General features: G+C 40.2%; 1 protein-coding gene across 3 annotated transcripts; it reads left to right on the top strand.

The window, feature by feature from the left end:
• The first annotated feature begins 1,844 nt into the window (after window positions 1-1,844).
• LOC119724309 (tetraspanin-18-like) lies at window positions 1,845-19,687 on the top strand. Of its 3 annotated transcripts, XM_038195317.1 has the most exons (9): window positions 1,845-1,997; window positions 13,019-13,105; window positions 13,311-13,508; window positions 13,900-13,974; window positions 14,316-14,420; window positions 14,793-14,915; window positions 15,734-15,934; window positions 16,541-16,613; window positions 18,182-18,311. In XM_038195317.1, exons 2-8 carry the CDS (start codon window positions 13,037-13,039, stop codon window positions 16,592-16,594), a joined length of 825 nt encoding a protein of 274 aa, XP_038051245.1. In that variant the 5' UTR covers window positions 1,845-1,997; window positions 13,019-13,036; the 3' UTR covers window positions 16,595-16,613; window positions 18,182-18,311. The 3 variants fall into 3 exon arrangements, with proteins under 3 accessions (XP_038051245.1, XP_038051230.1, XP_038051237.1); XM_038195302.1 differs by lacking the exon at window positions 16,541-16,613 and having other exon boundaries at window positions 1,846-1,997; window positions 18,182-19,687; XM_038195309.1 differs by lacking the exons at window positions 1,845-1,997; window positions 16,541-16,613 and adding an exon at window positions 7,149-7,291 and having other exon boundaries at window positions 18,182-19,687.
• The last annotated feature ends 1,389 nt before the right edge of the window (window positions 19,688-21,076 follow it).

Genomic DNA, 21,076 nt, shown 5'->3' with positions numbered 1-21,076 from the left:
GGTGCACTGACATGTTGATTGATTACATTATCAGCTTGAGGGGAACCAGTTTGGTTAGATTGGCACAAACTTGTACTCACTACTAGAGATTGAACATACATGTACAGGTAATTAAGAGAACTGGGCAATAACGTGCTAAGGTCCTAATTAGGTTTTGAACAATGTTAGAGGCTATTACAATCAACATTTTTACACTCCAATGATATTCACTTAAATTTTTAAAAATAAGGGTTTTCACTTCTAGTTATTTTTGTTTTCTGAGGGGAGACACACTATGTACTAGCTCTTCACCCCACTGGCATACAATTTTAAAACCTCTCGGAAATGAGTGTCTGTTGAGAGAAAAAATACCACTTTTGAAATTGTGGTTCATGCCAAATTTTCTTCAGTTTCGATCGTGGTCATGCATCAGCAAACAGCCGTCGGACGTTTCCTTCCCAGGAGCGCGTCAGCGGAAACAATAATGACATTGATTTTTTAAGGTCATGCGTTATCTTGCCCAGCCAAGGAGCGGCTATTTTATGAGTCAGCTTCCGTAGAGGAGTTTCACTCCTATTTAGCCCCATAGTACGTATACATGTACTGGCATGGTCTTAAACCACAGACGGCGGGCCATTAATTTTGTATATTTCATCCCTAAATCCCTCGTACTAATTTGGCGTATTTGACCCTTAATCTCTGGCATTATACACCGTCAAGTGGAATGAAGTATAAGTGTACTAGAATGAAATGATCATACGATCCCTTAATGAGGTAAATAGGTACCAGCTACTTCCCTCGTAAGATCATCCTTGAAGTCTTGACGCCGGCGCCATTTTGAAAAAAAATGATCCTGGGCCTTCACACCATTACCAAAAAGCCTCGACAATATTTTATCGCCAGTTTGTCAGATATGCAAATTCAGAGCCCGATTAAAGATGCGTGTCCATGCTCTTAAAAGGGGATGTTTTCTTTCCCTAGCGAGTTTCAGTATGTATGTTTTAACAGAAAAACTACTTTATTCCGATTTTGTAACCCTCTGAAAAGGGGCTTCCATTTTGTGTAAAAAATGAACCCGCGCTGCGAGAGCCGAATTATTGTCTGGCAGCCAATAATTCGAATTTGGTCAGTAAATAGTTCACTTCCTAAACATCGGTAGATTGCTTTTCGTTCGAAGTCTCATTCAAAAATTAATAGGCCCTAACTTTTATATTGCTAGGAAAGTAAAAGTCTGTCACGAGCCGATATGGCCCATCAGGCCGGCGTTTATCTCGGTTTCAGTGGCATGAAATGACTGAGAATATTTCTATTCCCCTGGCTGGATGGGATGCCGGTCCATCGTAGTTACCCCCCAGCTCATGCTTGTACCTATTTGGATGGAAAGAGGCAACTTGTTAAAAGTTGAATTAGCTGATTCAGATGGATCTCTGTTTAATCAGTTTGTCTTTCCCTCGCGCACAGGTTTTCTTGACATTTACTTTACACTTCAATATGAAGAATATATTGTTTCAGTTACTAGAGGTAATAATTATACATCAAAATTACAATTTAGTCTGCTTTTAATTCTGCATACATTGAGTAAATAAATATTAGCAATTGCCTATCGCTACTAGGCTACTGCCAGCCTGACTACCGCTGACATCATTGTGCCGTGAATATCAAGGACAAAAGACCGAGTGGCCTCCGCCAAACAGGCTGCTTTTGTTACGAGTCACTATTCCATGCTAGACATCGATTTTACTTCCAAACACAATAGCACGGGTAAGCCATAGTATACAGAGCTATCGTACGTAGATAGCACACAGTGCGTTCATTCATTTATTCAGCCACTTTCACTCTTAATGACGTCATCCCGCGACGTCACAAGCCCCGCCCTCGCCACTGCGCAGGTGCAACAAAGTCGGGTTGGTCTACCGTTTAGTCAAGTCAAACTGCTGTGTTGCTGTGTGACTATTCGTGTGTGGTTAACCCGACGCTAAACATCTCCCTAGGAAATTTCCCTGACTGTCACCGTGCACGTAAGTACAGTTACAATTTGTACAATTGTTTTGTTGTCGTATACGACAGTAAGCCTAATTGTGTGTTCACAGAGCTGAAGGGATATGTATAATGTACAAGATTACTCCCCCATATATTTTGTTCAAGTAAAACATTTCTGTTGACGAAAACTCGTTCGTAGAAATACGAACCTGGTTAAGGTGAGGCATTCCCTACTCTGTGGTTGATAAGAGTAAACTGGACATTTTTTACAAGAGGTTTTTAAACAAGTTTGTCAAGAGACAAACATGACGAATCTGAAACAGTTAACGCGGAAAAGGCAGCTTATGCTCGATGTGATCTGGAACTTGAAGTAAAATAACGGACGGCTACATGATGCAGTTATGACGCAGTTATGTTGTCCACTGAATTATTGGGCGTGGTCGTTCAGTCGCATGAATTCTTGACTCGAAATGCGGACACCAAATCTATGTGTTGCAGAGAGCGCTGTACAGTCAATGATCCTTGTTTTCAATGGGGTCCGAATTTCAAACTGGAATCGTACCTTCGCAAATGCATTATACCCTCTGTTACGTGCGCACTGTTTTATGTTTCAGGGTCACTTACTTCAGTGATAATCATGTTTTGCTTTATCCGTCAAAAAGCAATGTAGAACTTAACTGAGTTTTTATTTGGAATTAAACATTTATTTGATATTCTGTGCGTGATAATTAAGGAGTAACTCACAAAATGTGTATAAAATATACTTCTGGAATTTATTCAAATATTTACTAGGAGATCCGCTCATCTAATGTCCACATATACTCAAAAACATGTTTTTCTGTAAAAAAAAAAAAAAAAAAAATTATGAAGTCAAAACTCGCAGAATTGGCATAAAATTTAGTTTCAAATATTGGGAAAAAATATCCTGACGCCACTTTGTGTACAAAGTCTATGAAGAGTTGAGTGCATTTTCAAAATATTTTCTAAGACAATTGGAAATGTTTCTCAGTCCCAGATTCATGTTTTTTCAACACTTTTGCAATGATTGACCTTCATTGAGATAATATATGATGAAAAAAAGTGGCGTCAGGATGCAACGTTCTTTCCCAAAAATTTTCCCCATTTTTTACAAAAAACAAAAAGATATGCTGCAACATAAAGACTGACCATCACAGAGTAAGTGGCGTCATGTTTCCCTCAAAGGGGGACATTTTCTTTGCTTATCCAAAAGAAAAATCGTGGTAGAAATTTTGCAGCGGTAATTGGTAAAGGAAGTCTACTGACTGTGCTTATTATACCAACACCTTCAGCTAATTTACTTTGAACTTTGTTGTGCCAGCACCAAGAATAAATCCATTTTGATTTATTGTCACGGTCGAGTATTGAAGTATTTGCAAATGCACAAGTGGTCTATTGTGCAAATAAAATACCCGGGCTTATTGTTGCAGGAGACGGCACAGCACACATCAGACAGAGAAAAGATCCGGTTTTTTTGTCAACAAATGAAAATCCCGGTCCTCAAACTTTTTAAACGGGTCGAAGGGATGGGCCGAGGGCATCTGCCATGCATATCTAATTACATCCAGCATACAAATCCCAGAAGAATATGCCGTCAATGCTGTTAAATTTGATTCGAAGAACCGATACTTTTCCAAACCCCTTCTACTTTTCTACAAAAGACCGAAGTCCAGTTCAACTTCAGATACGAAAACTTGCACAAATCTGCCATTTTGTTGACAAGTTCATTTCATTTTCAAAGCTGAAATGCGTTTTAAATAACGGTTCTCATGATGTGAGGAAAATCAAATCTTGGAATTCCCATATCTGACCGTCACTAATTTTTCCCTTCAGTGACCTACATCAGCCATCAGAAAGTGATGATATACCCTTAAAAGTCAAATTTAGCAGGGAAAATATTCAAGTATTTACTGAGAAAATAGATATTTTTAAACCAGTCTCATAGAGTTTGTGCACATGCAGGGTGACAAGTGATGGCCATATATGGGAATCTTTCCAAATGCACAATAACCGAAGGCGCTCAAGCTAAACTTGTTAGTCGTTACAACCAAACTACATGTACTCATTCTCAATGCCTCAAGTGCATAGTTTTACATAGTGAAACAATTAAGTAACTGATTTTATTACTTGTAGATAATTGCACGCATAGAAAACTAAACATGTTGTTTTAATGACCGTATCGTTGGATATTTCCGAAGCGAAAGCTAATTCCTAAACATTAAATATATAAGCTTTGAAATAACTTTCAGAATGACCAAAGTTGTTATAATAATATTACAGACATCATGTCCCTTACGAAAGGGAACTAAAGATAATTTAAACAGACATGCTTCTGGCTGTGTGTAGTACAGACTTTGTTATATTTCTGCTTTCATTGACGAATGGAAATTCTGAGTAATTCCTCCACAGTCACGTGGTCCCGTGCCACGCCCACGCAGTCCGAAAATCGGATATGGTCGAGTCATGCTATAATACTGTACTAAACACATAGGTGTGGTACACGTCCGTTGGGGCGTTATGTTTCTCATTTTCTTTCGACAAAGTGTAGGGTCAATATGGATTGCTTTTATTGCAAACTGAACGGATATAGACCTTTATTCTGTATTTACGGAGTTCTACCCCGTCAGGGGGAGGGGGAGGAAGAGGGGGGGGGGCATGACAGACATGGTGGTTGTCACTTTGTGGAAGATATTGTTCCAGAAAAACTCCTATTATAACTAAGGTGCATAGTTTACTCAAGCATGTAGGGCCTACTGGATAGCACCAGCCCTTGAAAAATGTACGCATTAAGATCTTCTTTAAGCAGCTATTTATTCAACCCTTAATCCCTTCCCAAATCCTTCCAAAACCCACGGGGAGGTTTTCTGAGGATTTTCCAGGATTGAGAAAGGTAGTACATGTACATGTATTTCAAATTAGCATTGAAACCGTGCACGGCTCTCAGCGCTAACCCATTGTATGAATTGAGGACCTTTTCATTTGTTTAATCCTCTCAACAAAAGAGAAACTGGCCTTCGGTTTCAGTGAGGGACGTGATTCCCCTTGCTAGTTGTAGTCCAAAGTTTCCTTTAGTGGTGGGTTTCTGGAATTTCCTCAATGGAAGGATTAAAGAACCTTCTCGACGTTTCGGTCCAGCGTGACGGGACGTGATTGCCCTCCCAAAGTTGGAACTTCCTCAATATACAAGGAAGGATTAAAGAACCCTCTCGAGGTTTCGGTCCAATAACCGATCGTCTTCAGAAATAGCTTCTGCATGAAGCATTCCAGACTGTTACGCAAATGTGTGTGTCAATATGTGTTGTGTTGAATTTAAAGAGCGTTAGCTGATCAGTAATATTGCTGTTACGACTAAATTAGTGTCAGCATGCATGACCACAAACGCTACCATTTTAGTTTCGAGGCCTTTCGTCGGTTTGACCTGGGTCAAAAGGTTGTTATCCGGCGCTGAGTCCCTGAACTCATTAAAGTGAATCCTGTCAGGGGTGAGATAAGCACGGGGCCAGATTAAATCGCTTCCGGTCCCCATGACCCGGCTTGACCTGTTGATGTAAAATCTACATGAAAAGTCCAAAATCTTGGTCTTGATTCTGTCTGAATTTAAAAAAGTGATCTTTTAATAAGTTTTAAGTTAAAGACTAGTTCAATTCAAATCAAAACTGCTGATAGAATCTCTTCAAAAATATGTCATTATTGATTAAATTTACCAATTTAGATTGCTCAAAGTTCCCCCACCCAATTATGGCATTTTTTTTATTGTCCAATCACAAACAAGTATAGCTAGGACCCAGGGCCTGCGGTAGACGCAACCCACAATGCATCATGGGTACTAAATCAGCTAGTGATTACCAGTGACGTTGCAAGAAATCCTACTCCGTTCATGTCCACACACTAGAAATTAATTACTATAGCTGGCAAATCGATAAATCAATTTTGTTGTTCCAGAAAAAAAAAAACCCAGCACATCCATCATTCATGTCAAAGGCTACCAGATTTTTATGGATTTTTACTGCGCCGGTGATGTCCACGCTAATTGAGGCTCTCAATGTTTAGTGTCAAAAAAGGGGGAAAACATGCCAAGATGCAATGCAGGATAGATCGGCGTGTGAGATAACCGGTCCAACGTTAAATCACCTGGTGATATCTGGTACCCAGGCTCTATGAATGCACAATCCATCCTCAACTGGTGCCACCAGACTCTTGCCTGTCTATTCGTATGCTTTTAACATTTAGTTTTACCCAGGGATGCAAAAAAAACAAGGAAACTCCATTAAAAATTGTTTGGACCTCAACCTGGCTGAAACAATATACACAGGATGCCGTCTTATTACGTGGAACTGTATGTGATGAAAGGTTAATAGTATTAGTTCAAATTGTCTGTTGGACATTTACTTTTCGCTTTCCTGGTTTGGGATATTTGGCCAGCTGCATCTACATGAAACCCGCATCATTACGAATCCTTTAAGTTGATATCCAGTCCCACTTCGGTTCCACTTAAAATAATTGACAATGAGGTCGAAAGGGTTTACTTCCAATTTGCCAATATCGATCATTCAGATGTCGTTAACCCCGCCATTATGTCCGTCATCCACGATTTTCAAAATAATACATGTAGTTTCAAATTTTAATCGAGTGGTTTAGATTTAAATAAAAGCCCTTTTGAAGAAAACAAAAAATAATAAAATGTATTATTTATTTTCCATCCCCCATCTGCAGACTGAGGCCAGCTGAAATCACTGTTGCTAAAGTTATCTGTTCGAATTCTACTGTCGTTTATTTTCCAAAATAATTTTTATACACCTAGCTACGTACGTTTATTTACACATTTCGGTACTGCATGTACAGTGTGGTCAATCGCATTTCCCATTGGCCTTCAGTGTAACACAAGGCTATATCTCCCCAGTGCAAGGGCCGTAACAATAGCCAACGCTATAGGCCACACATAATCCACGATCACAAAATATTCATAAAAAACGGGAAGCATAAATTAAACCGATGCGCGCGCATACTGCTGTCCAATTAGCGATAGCGACGTGTAGCCTAATAATCATTCCGGGTTTTTGTTGTTGATTCATTGAACAGATGAGTAGTGCGCAGTGCCATTATACACGCACCTGTATGGTATGACACACCCATATTGCGCGACAATTTTGTTGGCAGTTTGTTGGAGCTAGGTACATAGGCTTATTGATGTGTTGCCGCATAAGTCATTGTGTGTTGAGCTGTGAAAAAAACTGATATTTTCTTGTTCGTTTCTGGCGTCTTTCGAAATAAAATCGACAAAAAAAACATCCATCAACTGGTTTGTCAGCAAACGGTAAGATAAAAATACATAAAGTTGGCATGCGGTTTTGTCTAAGAATTCGGTTGAAATATTACACTAAGTCATGCTTGGATGAATTGATCGAAAACATGATATTTCAGTAACTAGTTCGCGTGTAAAATGAATTCTAAGAATTTCTCGAGAAAATATACCGGATATCATAAGACGTTTTTATCTATTTGAAATATGACCAGTATCAAACTAACCGATATGTTCTGGTGTGCAAATGGAAGGGAATGTTTTGAACTGGTTGCACCCACCCGGGTGGAACAAAACAAGAAACTTTTCCTGTTGACGTTTTGGTCGTGACAAACAAGACAAATGAACCGATTCCTTTCGTGTTATAAAGTGAACGTTTAGAAATGACCGAAAGGTCCGAACCAGAAAGGTCAAGTTGTGACGTCACTGTTGGATGTTAATTATAAAGTCCCCACAACCACGCCCAATTCGCTCCTTGTCGAACACTGCGTGCGCAACAGACAAACTGGGGCATTTCGGGTTCAAAGGGTTAATTGTATATTCATTCTTAGAAAAGATACCCGCACGTGTTCACCGATGCTCGCATGACAGTACGCCATAGATTGTAATCAGTAGTAGTAGGCCTATTCGTTGATCTTTGAGGAAAACAATAAAGCCGATGATTCTTTTTGCTATTTCGTCTGGTTTTAGATTAAACTCGGATTTTGGTTCAACTGACCAGGGAGTTTTAGAGTAATATTTTTATTTGTTACTCATTTTAATTTCATTTCTTTCTTTTTAAACATCTTATCAAAATTATTTTTGTTGTGACGAGAAAGCAGCCTTTTTTGTCTTGTGAAGAAAAACGTTCTATTACTTTTTGATTGAATTGATGTACATGTACACGCCATGTGATTTTCCACTGGTAATGAAACTGGTTATAGCGGCCGTCTACCGCGACAGTATAATTAAGGCGAAGATTATGATGATGAGAAAGCCAGACAATGGCTTTTACAGATGGACCTTCTGAAGAAATTGCTCATATGAATATCAATAACCACGTTGTATTAAGGTGTTTACACCTTCCCTATTTTGTTTTTACAATTTTGTATGTGACGTAGTTTTAATACATACTGAGCTGGACCGGATACAGCGCCCAATTAAAGTCGAATACCCGTGAGCGAATGTAAACCTGAGTTAGGTGCAACTTGGGTAAATGTTTCAATTGGGTGCCGAATTTTGAGCTCGTACAGCCGCGCAAGCTTCCATCAGGATTTCACAGAAAGAGAGTGAACATTCATTTTTGTTCACGGTTTCCACAAACAAAAATGTAAAGTATCTTCGGAACGAATGTTTCAGCAAGTTATTATTTTATTTGTAATAAATTTGCTTAAAAGCAAAGGTTTTGCGTAGCTGTAATGCAGCTCTATACGTACAGGCAATGAAGCTTCCGCTTTACCTGAGCCAAGTTGAACGATTTAATCTTTTACAGGGGGCTGTTTCCTTGGTAACGAATCCGTCAGGATACCGATGGGACTTCAAGCTGTATTATTAAGCAGAGAGGGATCCCGGTTGGTTGCTAGGCTGCAGTGGTTGTGTCCCTCGCGTGAATGATCATGCACTTTCTTGGAAAAAAAAGACACAGGAGTGTATAGGTTTTCCCGGCCAACTTCCTGAAATGTTCATTCACTGCTGAAAATCGGTCATTCATTTTCGTCTGAATTTCAATGCACTTTCTTAAATCCCATTTCAATTCATCGAAAGTTCAATGTTTTCATTGTCCGTGCAATCGGTTTTGAGAAACAGACAACAATTACGTTTACCTGTGCATTCATTTACCTTTTCTAAATTGATTTCAGGTACAGCTAATTTGATTGACGGTTCATGAAAAAGAAAGTTGTAGGCCTATCTGGTGCCGATGGTATTAAAGTAAAAGTGAAATAGAATGGTGAATGTTTGAAATCGCCCGCTAAAAGCGAAAAAGAAGTCTTGTAAACAAATCTGAATGTGGACATAAACGAAAGGTGCTGCTCAATCACTTAACTGATTGAACTGAAATGGATTCGAATGCTCTGATGGCGAAAATGAAACACGTGTTCAGAGCGATTCGCTTGGTGATTTCGGCTTGGTCTCGAACTAGTGGGACACATGTACATGTATTATGCCATTATGCTGCAACTCAGTGACGAGTTTAAGTTCAGGATGTTCGAAGCTGCGCATACATGAATATGTGGGCAGTGTTAATAGTGTTATGTATCTTGAAATGAGATATCTTTTATGCATATATGGGTAAATAGAAATTGACTCTGATTTTCCCCCCATAAGAGAACGTGTTTTGGTTTTTATGTTTTTTATAAAAGCGTTACCGTAAGCCTAACGTCATTTCCTTTAACATGCAGTTCCTGTATTTTCTCACGTAGGCTATAAAGACAGTCACAGTAGCTGACTTCATCTTTGCATCATTCTTTTATGTGTGCAACTGCATGCTGATAACTATAGCGTATACACTAGTGGACTTGGACAAAAATCCCTGAAATTTACAAGGCAAAGGCGATTTTACTATTTACCATGCGTAGCTATTATTTGCCCAAGGCGCGAGGTACATGAATGCAGAATAGTGTTCAATGTTTGCTCCATGGATATTGGCCCTTCTGAGAAGACATTCACAGCTATTATGACTTAATTGGCATATGACGTCACTCACTTAAAGGGGTATGGCCACCTAAATGACGTATCAGCCATAACGGAAAATCCCAGTCATTCCTTTCCCTGTCGTGCGTGGGCTCGATGAGATTGTAAGTTAAATGTATATACTTGAGTTAAATGAGCAAAACGGAAAATACATGTGCACCTCTATATATAAATATGGTGTCCCCATTTTTCCTGTCCATAACATCTGTCATCCATGATTTAATTCTGGGTGCGCTCCTTTAATTACGGTACATTCTTCCTCCAAGAGTGATAATGCATGGGAAGTAAACGACCTACCCAACGAATGAAAATTAGTTTGAAGTAATTTTTAGCGACACTTAAATGACAAATTACAAAGTTTTGAAACAGAGACAGGAAAAATGTCAGACGTTGGTCCCTATGTTTATAGAGTGCTGCATTCTGCTCTTTCTACCTGAAATAATTTATTCTTTTTTTGTCGATCGAACAACCTTGACGAATTATAATGAGTCTAATGCCTTTGCTATAATGTATCGACGGCTCAGGCAACGTTCATGCAAATAAGCAATAATTTCTTGCTGGGAATACTGTACGCCGTCATCCATGTCATCATGAATATAGAGCATGAAAGACTGTAATAGACTTCACGTTTACTTTGTATGTGAACGTCTCGGTACCAGACACTGACTAGTCTAGCCACGGACTCCTTGAGTGACGAATTTCAAATTGGCATTGAAGCCGAGGCTCATTGCTAAGCAACTATAGGATACAGGGACCTTTTCTTTTTTAATCCTTCAACAAAAAGGACTTCGATTTCAACGTAAATATGAAATTCCTCAACATGCTTATGTATGATTGAGGATTACAGGTCAAGGTCAAATTTCCATTTTCTTTATTAATTTTATATAATTTCTTTACCCTAATTTATAACGGTTTTAGGTCTTGGCTCTACCTCAAACTTTTTTTTTTATAGGTAACATGCATTAACTACATAGGACGATGAATGCACCTCAAGGATTGAATCCAACACTTTTGTTGTCGACTCTGACGAATCGGGCAAACAACTTATTATTGAATGCTCGTTGCAAACCCTCAGGTTAATTGCATTTTCATTGGAAAGGAAATGACAACCACCTTTCCAACTAAAGTTCATAAGTTTTCGGTGAAATACTCAACGGTATATAGCAGAAAAACACCCAAACAATACATTCATCGGGTTAACGCAACCATGTCCCGTCCGCACAACAGGCACGATGACGCACACTCTGCAAAGTTCAAACAAAGAATTTTTAATGGCGCAACCAATGCGACATCGCAAACAAACATTCTCTGTTTACCAAAATCAGCCCGCGACAACTCTGACCTGAATTATAATACCCTCCGGTTTTAATAGGGGTTATTTTGCGCCGTTTACAACAGGATCTGATTCATTCTCCCGAGTTTTATGGCCAACCTCGATTCATGTAAACTTATATCAAGCGATAGAAAAGGTATATAATAGTGATCCAACCCCGGATCTGTTCACAGAATTTACAACTTTTGTGTTGACATTGACACAAGTTTACTTAAAATAACTCACTTTGACGAGTTAGCTTTCAGGGTGTCCGAGTATTATGTGCATGGAAAACCTGACGGTTTACTTTGTAAAAGGCTAAAAAGACTAACACAACAACGGAAACGTTTTCAAAAGTGGGGCTCCGAAATATATTTGAGCTGTTTTGTAAAATTTGAGAGCCTGCTTTTCGGCAGGGAAAACTCTGCATTTCTGCCACAATTCACAGAACTGGGCCTATAGCCTTTCTCGACATTTAAGAGACATGAACTATTCTACTTGGCAATTTTGGGAAATTTTGAATAAAAAAAAAAGGAAACTGTGAATAATTGTGTAACAAAAATGAAAAGGTTGGATCCCACAGAACGTCGCCTCAACTTATTTCATATTCATGAACAGAAGTTTAAGGTAGGCGTGCCTGAAACCATGTCTGATTGACAAATATGGGCAGGTTTTGGAAGATATAAAATAAATGCTTCTAATTTTGAAATGATTCTCGTGGTCGCCTAATTGATGTTCAGTGTACATGTATCACGTTCCTTGTGTTTGGTGGTTAGCTGCGCATCCGGGAAATGACATGAGCAATGAAATCCGGTCCCCATGACCCGAATTGACGTCCAAACTGGTTTTGAATTAAAATTCCACTGTGATTTTCTTTTGAAGTCCAAACCACAAACTTGACTTTAATTATTCGAAGGCCTTGGGGAAAATTAAGCATGCATGTAAAAAACAAAAATTGGAAATTGCATGACGTAGTGGGTTCTAAGTGTTTACGTGGGATGTCTCGAAATGGTTTCCTCCCACACAGGTTGTTTACCAATATCCACGAGTCAAATGAACTTCCTGTGGAGAAAATTCCAATATTTTGCATTCCTCCTTTTGAATGTCAGTCATGCGAAATACGCAAATGAAGCGTAGCCAGAAAAACGCCATTGACGAAATGAGTATTTTAATATGGCGAAAGTGGGCAGCCATCGATCACCACAAGTTCAACTTTTTTTGCGCAGTGCGTTCGTCGGTGGGCGGAGCTGACCTTGTTATGCGGTTTGCGCATGACTGTGTCAAACGTCATGCGCAATGACCGTGTCAAACGTCATGCGCAATGACCGTGGCAAAAAAATAGCTTTTTATTTTGATGAAATAAAGCAATTTTCTTCCGCCTACTGAAAGGGTTTGTTGATTGGTGGGGGAGGAATGAACTGACAAACATTGCGACCGCAAATAACTCCAACTTACTCGTTTGGAACGCACCATTTTTTGAATGGGTGTTTTGCACTTTGATGCCACTTTCACTTTTCAGGTCACTACCGGTACGCGTCGCGGTGTTATTAACGAAAACAAGGTTGAGTTAATATTTTTTTTGAAAGTTTACCTTTCCATTTAAATTCCATGAAACGTGGCTTTTGTCTAACTTGAACGTTTGCGAGTGGATCTTCAGTGGCCATCAGAAAGAAATATAAGCCTAGCGTCCACCACAGCTTGACTTCTCCATCATCAGCTTCAAATCTCGCTTAAAACTTTAAATCTCTTTTCATCGACAGAGATAATTTCGAGATAAGATGGCTAAACTGGAGGGCTGCGCTAACTGCGCCAAGATCTTGCTGATCGTCTTCAACATCATCTTCTTTGTGAGTAAAGTATTTTGATCTGTACTCGTATGTCTAAGATGAAACTAGCTTGTTACGCAACACTCCGTGCACCTGTCAATTGCGCGTGCAATTCGAGAACCCCATTGGTCCAAGGAGCACAGAGTGCGCGCGTACCAGCTGCACACGCGCGCGAAGTGCCACCTTGGAAATGGTTTCTTAAACTTTGATTTTTTTTCTGGTGTAGATCGTTGGCATTGCTCTGCTAGCGGTGGGGATATGGGTCGTGACCAGCCCCTACAATCTTGACATCTTGGCCATCCTTGACAACCCGATCCTCGAGAGCGGCGCCTACCTCATCATCGCCTTAGGAGCTTTCATCTTCGTGGTCAGTTTCTTGGGCTGCTGCGGAGCGTGGATGGAGAACAGGCTCATGCTCATCATTGTAAGTATATACTTCCCTGTCCAATACTTCCTTTGCCTCGGGTTCGAATCCCGTTTGGGCCAACATGTGGATTGTGTTTTTCACAGGACAACTTAATTCAGGGGCAGTTTCCCTGCCGAAATATTATACATTCACAATCAAAAAGAACGAGTGAAATGAATGAAAAAGAACGAAATGGCTTGAGGTGGCTATCGTCTTGTGAGATTGGGAGATTGTAGAGATTGGGGTTCGAGTCCAGGCGCTAGACTGTGTGGTTAGGGTCAGGGTGCGTTTGTCCCTAGACAAACCACGCCCTCACAATTGCCTCTGTAACCTTAAAAGAGTATCAAAATAGTCTTTTGACCTTCAAGTGAATAACTGGCTCCATTTTGGTTTTCTTCTTCTTCTTCAGTATTTCATCATCGTGCTGTTGATCTTCATTGCACAGCTCATCGGATGCGCCGTGATCATTGCGTACAAAGACAAGGTAAACTTGGCTGCTTCACTTTCGATTCTTTGTTTGCCTTTTAGTTCCATTCTCAAGGATTTCTGGGGGGAAAAAGAGACCAGTTTCGTTACGCATCTTAACTACTTATTCTGCCTTTACGCATTCCTTGGACTGAATATTAGCTTAAAATGAAAAAGAAAAACAGAAGGGTTTCATAATGTCGTTGTGCATTTCGTTTCGTTCAGGAAAATTTATGATTTCGACTATATTTGTTTCTATTCTGAAGCAAATGGAACTGAGAATTATAAACAGGAACTGAACTGAATTAACGAAGTTTGCTGAGAGCTAGAGAGTAGTTTTTGGTATTAATATTTTTTTAGGTGGATGAATTTGTGACGAACAATCTTCGCAAGACGATGAACATGTACAAGGGAGAGCAAAACGAAGACAAGTACAGCGTGGGTTGGAACGCCCTGCAGGTTTTGGTAAGTGGCATTTACCCTTATGCACACTCACTAGAGGGCGCTGTTGTGACCCTTACGCACGACTTCCTGAGGGCGCCGTCACACTTACCTTACTTTGGTAAATCCTACCTAATGTTGTGGTTATCATTAATCATGACTTCTTAAATGTACAATTACAAATAACCACAACAGTTAGGATAGATTTACCAAAGTGAGTTATTACATGTATTTGATTCGATAGGAATATAGAGTACACATTGGTTCACCCAAATGCTGTTGAAAATGCAATTTAGTAGGCTTATGAGAAATGGAAATGCATAGGGCTACAAGTTTAAGAGGATGATAGAAAGCCGAGTGAGGCCTTTACTGATAAGTTTGCTGTTCTTTTACCAGTTGGAGTGCTGCGGTACCAACAACTACACGGACTGGATGGAGACCCCCTGGTACGGCAACAACACGAATATTATGGTTGGTGGGCAATCTCTCAAACCGGAATGGCCGGCGACTTGCTGCAAGGTAGGATTAATGTGACCTATAGGGGCGGAGACTGGCGAGAATGTGTGGGTTGGTTATCCATTCAGACTGAGGACTTGGGACAATGGTGTGTGTGCGATTTCAATGGGCCCAAAAGCCTGGACCCAGGTCCTCGGGAGAATTCGTGTACAAACCTCATGGGAGCTGTCGAGAATAAGTTAGTACAAACAAAAGGGAACAAAACAAGGAACGGATCAGGTCCTCATGAGTATAGTACACTGAAACGAGCTGGGTGCGTGTGTGTTGGGGGGGGGGGGGTGAACAGACAGGCCACAACTACTTCTCAAGTTCGATCTGATTGTGATGTGCCGACCTTCACATCCTTAATATACCGTTTTCAAAATCACGGCTTCATCTCGGGCTCTGGCTCTAGGATATTGTAGGTCCGCTGAGAGCCAATAAACACGCATTGAGACGATTGGTAAGATGCCTAAAACCGTGAAGCTGAAGCTTGAAACCGAAGATACACCGATAGCCAAAAAAAGTCAAGTTTGGGAAACCTACAACTCTCGTGGGAAGCCCAAACAGCACCGTCCATAGCCTTAATAGTGAAATTCACTCAATCGAAAAGATTGTGATATCATCACCAGAATTTTGACCGCAGTGATTTTTCTTCTTCTTCAAAATACACACGTGTTCCAAGGTGAAATTAGAGTGATTTTCAAAATACACACGTGTTCCAAGGTGAAATTAGAGTGATTTTCGCACTTTTTTTCGTCTAAAGTCTAGTAGTTTCAATCTGCGGAAATTAGAGAGTATACTGGACTCGTTTCAATCACACGCTTTTTGGCTCCATTCAGGTGGACAACAACCTCGCACCTGTCACCGATGGCGGTTTCCCAATGCCGACCAACCTGACCTACTGCTACGGCGTGGGCGTGTCGGAGATGATGCGCAACGAGTATCTCAACACCGAGGGCTGTTACATGGCGTTCGAGGATTGGGTCAAGAGTCGCGCCCTCTATATCGGTGGCGTTGGTCTCGGCTTGGCTTTCTTGGAGGTGAGTTCGTTGAAAGAAATTTGAAATATGGCGGACACAAGAGGGCGCTGCTTGGTTTTGATCAATCTGGCTAATGACATATACCCGAAAATTAACGAATGCTGCACACTGGCTACTGACTGGACTGACCGAGATACTTTCCTGCCTGGAAACATTATGCCCTTTTTTATTTATTTAATTATACATAAGGGTTTACCGAAAGTAAACAGCGCCCCCATGTTGTGTCCACCACATCCCCAACAATCCTTTGCGGTATTGACCTCGAAATTTATTCTCTCTGCTTCAAAACATTTTGAAAAAAATAATCACAAGTCTCCAATGTGTTCACGACCGACGTACATCAAATGAAAGCTTGAGTTAGCCTCTTTCGGTGTTTGTTAAATTTCCTGGGGTAATTCAATGAATGCTGGTCGATATTTTCCAGAATGGTGCACCCATTAAAAATCCGAAGCTCATCGCCATTTTGAAAATGTGCTCCCTATTCAACTGCTCAAATGTTATTTCACACATTGATTCTTTATTGTAAATAACAAGTTGTTTATGATTATTATCGTTGAATTTTTAAAATGTCATTGTGGATGTTATTACTGAAATAATTTCACGCAGGTAATGGGGCTGGTTCTGTCCATGTGTCTGGCCATCATTCTTAAGAAACAGTAAAAAGGTTGGGATATAAATGGTGAGGATTGAAGGAATGGATACGTTTGATGAATGCCGCCATGTCTGTTTGCGATTCTCAACTCCAGTGATTTTAATTTTGCATTATTTGCAACAAATTTCACAAAAAGGCCTAGAAATAATATCGACACAGTGAAAGATGGCACTTGCACCGCTTGGTTTTCTTTGTGGATACAATAGTCTGGTTCCCCTAGCAAAGGTGATTATCCTTTACTAACATGATATGACGTCATGTATATCCGTCTAGCAACCGTTGACTGTCGTCCATTCACATTTGTGCATGTTATTTTAAGATTGGAAATTCCAAACCCAAATCAAATTTTTCCCGCCAATAATTTGCCTCAAACCAGGTCATGGCAATGGTTCTGTCTGTGTGTTTGTGTCAAGCGATCGGTGGGAAACCCAAGTAGATTATTTGCCTGTTTTGACTAACAACGGTGAGAAGCATGTGTTCTTAAGTCGCATGGATAAAAATGAAAGGAAAACGAGGCATGTCGAATGAAAGAAACCCTGCCAAAAACCGATTGACGACGAAAAAAGTCAATGTCTCACCGTGTTGGAAATTGCAGTCCTTCTTCGCTTTGATTTAATTATACTTCACAAGTCACACTATAATTTGGATTGTTGCTTAAGCCCCCCAAAAGCCATGTTGAGGAGCCTTTTGCGAGTTTCAAGAATATTGAAATCACAAGAAAACCAGACGACCATTTTTTGAATACTTTCTGACCAAATCGACAATCTAGAAACTGGTATGCGCATGATTTTAATGCTCATAAAAAAACGTATTGTTTCCCAGCCAGGTTTATTGACCATACAGTCATTTACATCTGCATGTATACGAGCAAAAGTGCATCCATAATATAATTTTGCATGCACGGCTGATGTTGCTTGCTCGATTGAGTGACCAAGCGGGATACACAAAATTGATGCATTTGTCATCTGAGTTCGAGACACGACTATAATGGGGCTTAATTTTTGATTTAAGATGATAATCTTGCATTTTCCGAGTCGTGCCACCAAGCCGCAAGTAGAGTAACTTGAGCAGTTTGTTAAAAAAAAGTACCAAGTGGTACAACCCACGACGGTTCTACAACCGCGAATTTTGCAATGCAATGGGGCGTGATTTAATATGCGAATTAGACGCATGCGCATCAGTGTCACAAAACTGCAGGTATTCCATAGAAACTCATTGGCGATCCGCGAAGCTGTGATACATGCGTGACATGGAAACAGTATAACGGGCGGAGTTAAGTACCCGCTCATCCCGCCCATCTCGCCCACTTTGCCCACTCCGCCCACTCTGCCACTCACCCACTCCGCCCACTCACACACTCGCCCAACCCGCCCACCAACTTAAGAAGCGCAAGCCCACGGCGGTGTGTTTTGCACTTAATTGCGCCAATTCAATGCTGAGCAAAAAATTGACACCACCGACAACTTCATATCGATTAGTCAGAAAATGTTGACCCGATAGCTTAGCCAATTATCTGGAAAGCAATGTAAATTCTCTCCATTCATAAACTTTAGGATTTGTAACTATTGTGTGTTTGTCTTTTTATTTTATGACAGATTTTCTCCATGGTGTTCGCCATCTGTGTCTGCAGGGGTGTTGGCAAGTCGGAAGATTAGACGAGAGAAAGAAAACCAAGATGGCGACTTAGCAACCATGACGTCATTTCACAAAGCTGCTTCAACTGGCCATTTAACGTTCCTGCCCAAATTTGAAAGAACAATAAAAAGTTTTTTAAAATAGCTAAAAGACTTTTGGAAACTGAAAAAAACCGTAACAATTCTAAATTTACAAATCTTTTCACGCTTGGCAGCTTTTTGAAGCGATTTTCATATTATGAATAAATTATTATTTTTCATTTAAGAGTTTATAGTGCCATGACCAATCACGTCGAGTTGTGATGTTTACAAAGTCACGCCCTTGTTTTCAGGGGACGTGAACTCGGAGCTAAAACCTAACCCCTTCATCACATAAGAACATGAGTTACCAGACTTAGGCCTGCCCTATTTGGCGCATGCTTATCTTGGGGGAAAATACGGTCACGCGAAAACAAGAGTGATTGGAGCGCAGAAATATTTAAATATCATCTCAAATTTGAAATGTTTTGAGGCTGCTGTAAAGAAGTTTCTCTCAATATAAATAGGACGTTTTCAATTTTGTATCGATTTTTATGACTACCATCTCGGGTAAATGGTGTTAGACATGACAACATGACTTTTCAACGGTATGTCGATTTCTTATAGCGTTAATAACGAAGCTCGCCATCAGCAAGAGTGTTTGAAAATTTTAATTCACTGAAGTGCGTTATGCTGGGAGGTTCCATTATCTTGAAGGTGGGGAGCTTCACTCTAAAATGGGTACTTAGAAGAAAAAAATCCATTTCTGTATGTGTGATATTTGATCATATTTAGAGGCTTATTTTTAAACATCTATATATTCTTGTCACTGTATTTTAATAAAGAACAATTTTGTCATCAAATGTAAGAGGCTTTGTACAAAGAAACAATGATACATTGATTTGAAGTCCTGAGAAACTGATCGAACAAATTTAAATATTCAAAACTCTTTGAATACAATTATTCAAAACTTCTATGAAAATCATGAATATTTATACTCAAATGAATATTCAGGATCCAGGAGCCATTCAAGGAGTGTCTTGTTTCTTGTTTTTCGTTGCATAAATTAAGCACCAACATTTAAGGATATCAATGTAAATTGAACAAAATTTGAGAAATCTGAACAAAATTTGAGCTCTTCATAGGTTAAAGTGCTTTATAAACTCGATAGTGTGATATAATGCATGCTTAAAATGTCGAAAAGCGTCGCTTTTATTGTGGTATGCCTATTTTTACATTTTAAAATTTGTACATAATCTTTTGAATGCATGTTATGCAAGGAGGCCGAGGGTTTCTAGAATATGGATTTTTTGGGTCAAAATATACTAAGGGTTCATGTCTGTATATTTCATCTATTCATTAATTTTACCATAGACGTCTCAATCTGAAATTATCTTGTTTTAGCTATAGTGGTTGTAATAAAATAAACGACTTCTGGTATAAATTAAACTTGTGTGGGGAAACATTTCTCTTTTTTTGGTGTCGTATAATAGACCGATATGTGAAGCCCCGCCCACTGCTCACGCGGGGAACCAACACGTGCGCCTCTCCATTTTAAGTTCCATGATGCCATGCATTGATCTCCATATACACATGTACATGATGCTACGCCGCTCGTCCTAGTCTTTGTATGTGTCAGCATCCGGGGTGCGTCACGTGTCTGGTAAGTGCGTGGGACTTGACTAAAGGCTAGGCTGTGATTGGTCAAACGTCATTGGGCGGGTCTTAATAATGGATCGGTCTATCATCCGGTTCGTAAGAAGGTGACCGCGTCACGGCCCAAGCACCACTGATTACTTGCGCCCATTGGCTAAACACTCCACTTCGTACTACGGCGGTTCCAATAGTTACATGTATACGTACAATGCTGCTGCCTCTACTCTACGTGCAGTGGGCGTGGTTGGTTTAAGTTGAAATGACATCACACTTACGAACCGGTAACCGGGATTAGGAGCGTATCGGCTTTTACATGAAGACTGATGTAAAATACAATGTATGCACGCTTTTGAGCAATTTCAAAAGTGGAATTTTCACTACTAATTTTGAGTTCATTTAGAACATGATGAAGCATACGTGTAGTGCTCAAGTAAAAAGAAGGGGGAGTTTCGTATTTGTATTTGACACCGGGGCGCGGTTTTTGTAAAGGTCCGAATTGCGCCCGATATAAGGGCGCGACAGATTGGCAATGCTCTCAGCTCGCATGAAGGGTGTAAACCATAGAGCTATATTAAATTACAATCTCCGGGATTTGGGGTGATGGGGTAAAGGTCTTGTGGCCGGTTAGGGTGGGGATGGGGTACACCCCATTGCATTTACGCCGTAAAATTACTTAAAACTCAGTGATAGTAATTCTATTGCAATCAGTTCTGGGTTGGGCCCTGTTTATTGCAAATTGACCGGATTGAGGTGTGAAGTCATATTGCTTATTAATTTAATACACATTTAACAAAATGGGCGTCTGCAGGGGTGTCGGGGTGGGGTGGATATGTCCCCCACCCACCCTCGAAAAAATAATAAATTGAGAATATGCTAAGAAAGTACAAAGATTTCGGTGGAAAAAAAATGTGCTTTGCTCCCCCCCCCCCCCCGAAACAATTTTGGCGACGCCCATGGTACTGCAAAACGATGAATCGGTCCTGAAGGGGTGTGTTCAGGATGCTTCAAACTGGCGAAGAACGGAAGAAGCACAGTGGAACATTGACATCAAGCATGATTCATGGTCCTCATTGACAAGATTAAGATCGAACAATTAATATGAACAAGATGGATCGTTCACACATGACAAGGAGCAACTTCCACATTAAGCAACGTACAACGTGCTCATTGCGAAACGTTCAC

The sequence above is a fragment of the Patiria miniata genome, unplaced genomic scaffold (assembly GCF_015706575.1).
Source record: "Patiria miniata isolate m_02_andy unplaced genomic scaffold, ASM1570657v1 HiC_scaffold_1, whole genome shotgun sequence".
Taxonomy (NCBI): Eukaryota; Metazoa; Echinodermata; class Asteroidea; order Valvatida; family Asterinidae; genus Patiria; species Patiria miniata.
This window is presented reverse-complemented; position numbering and strand designations above follow the sequence as displayed.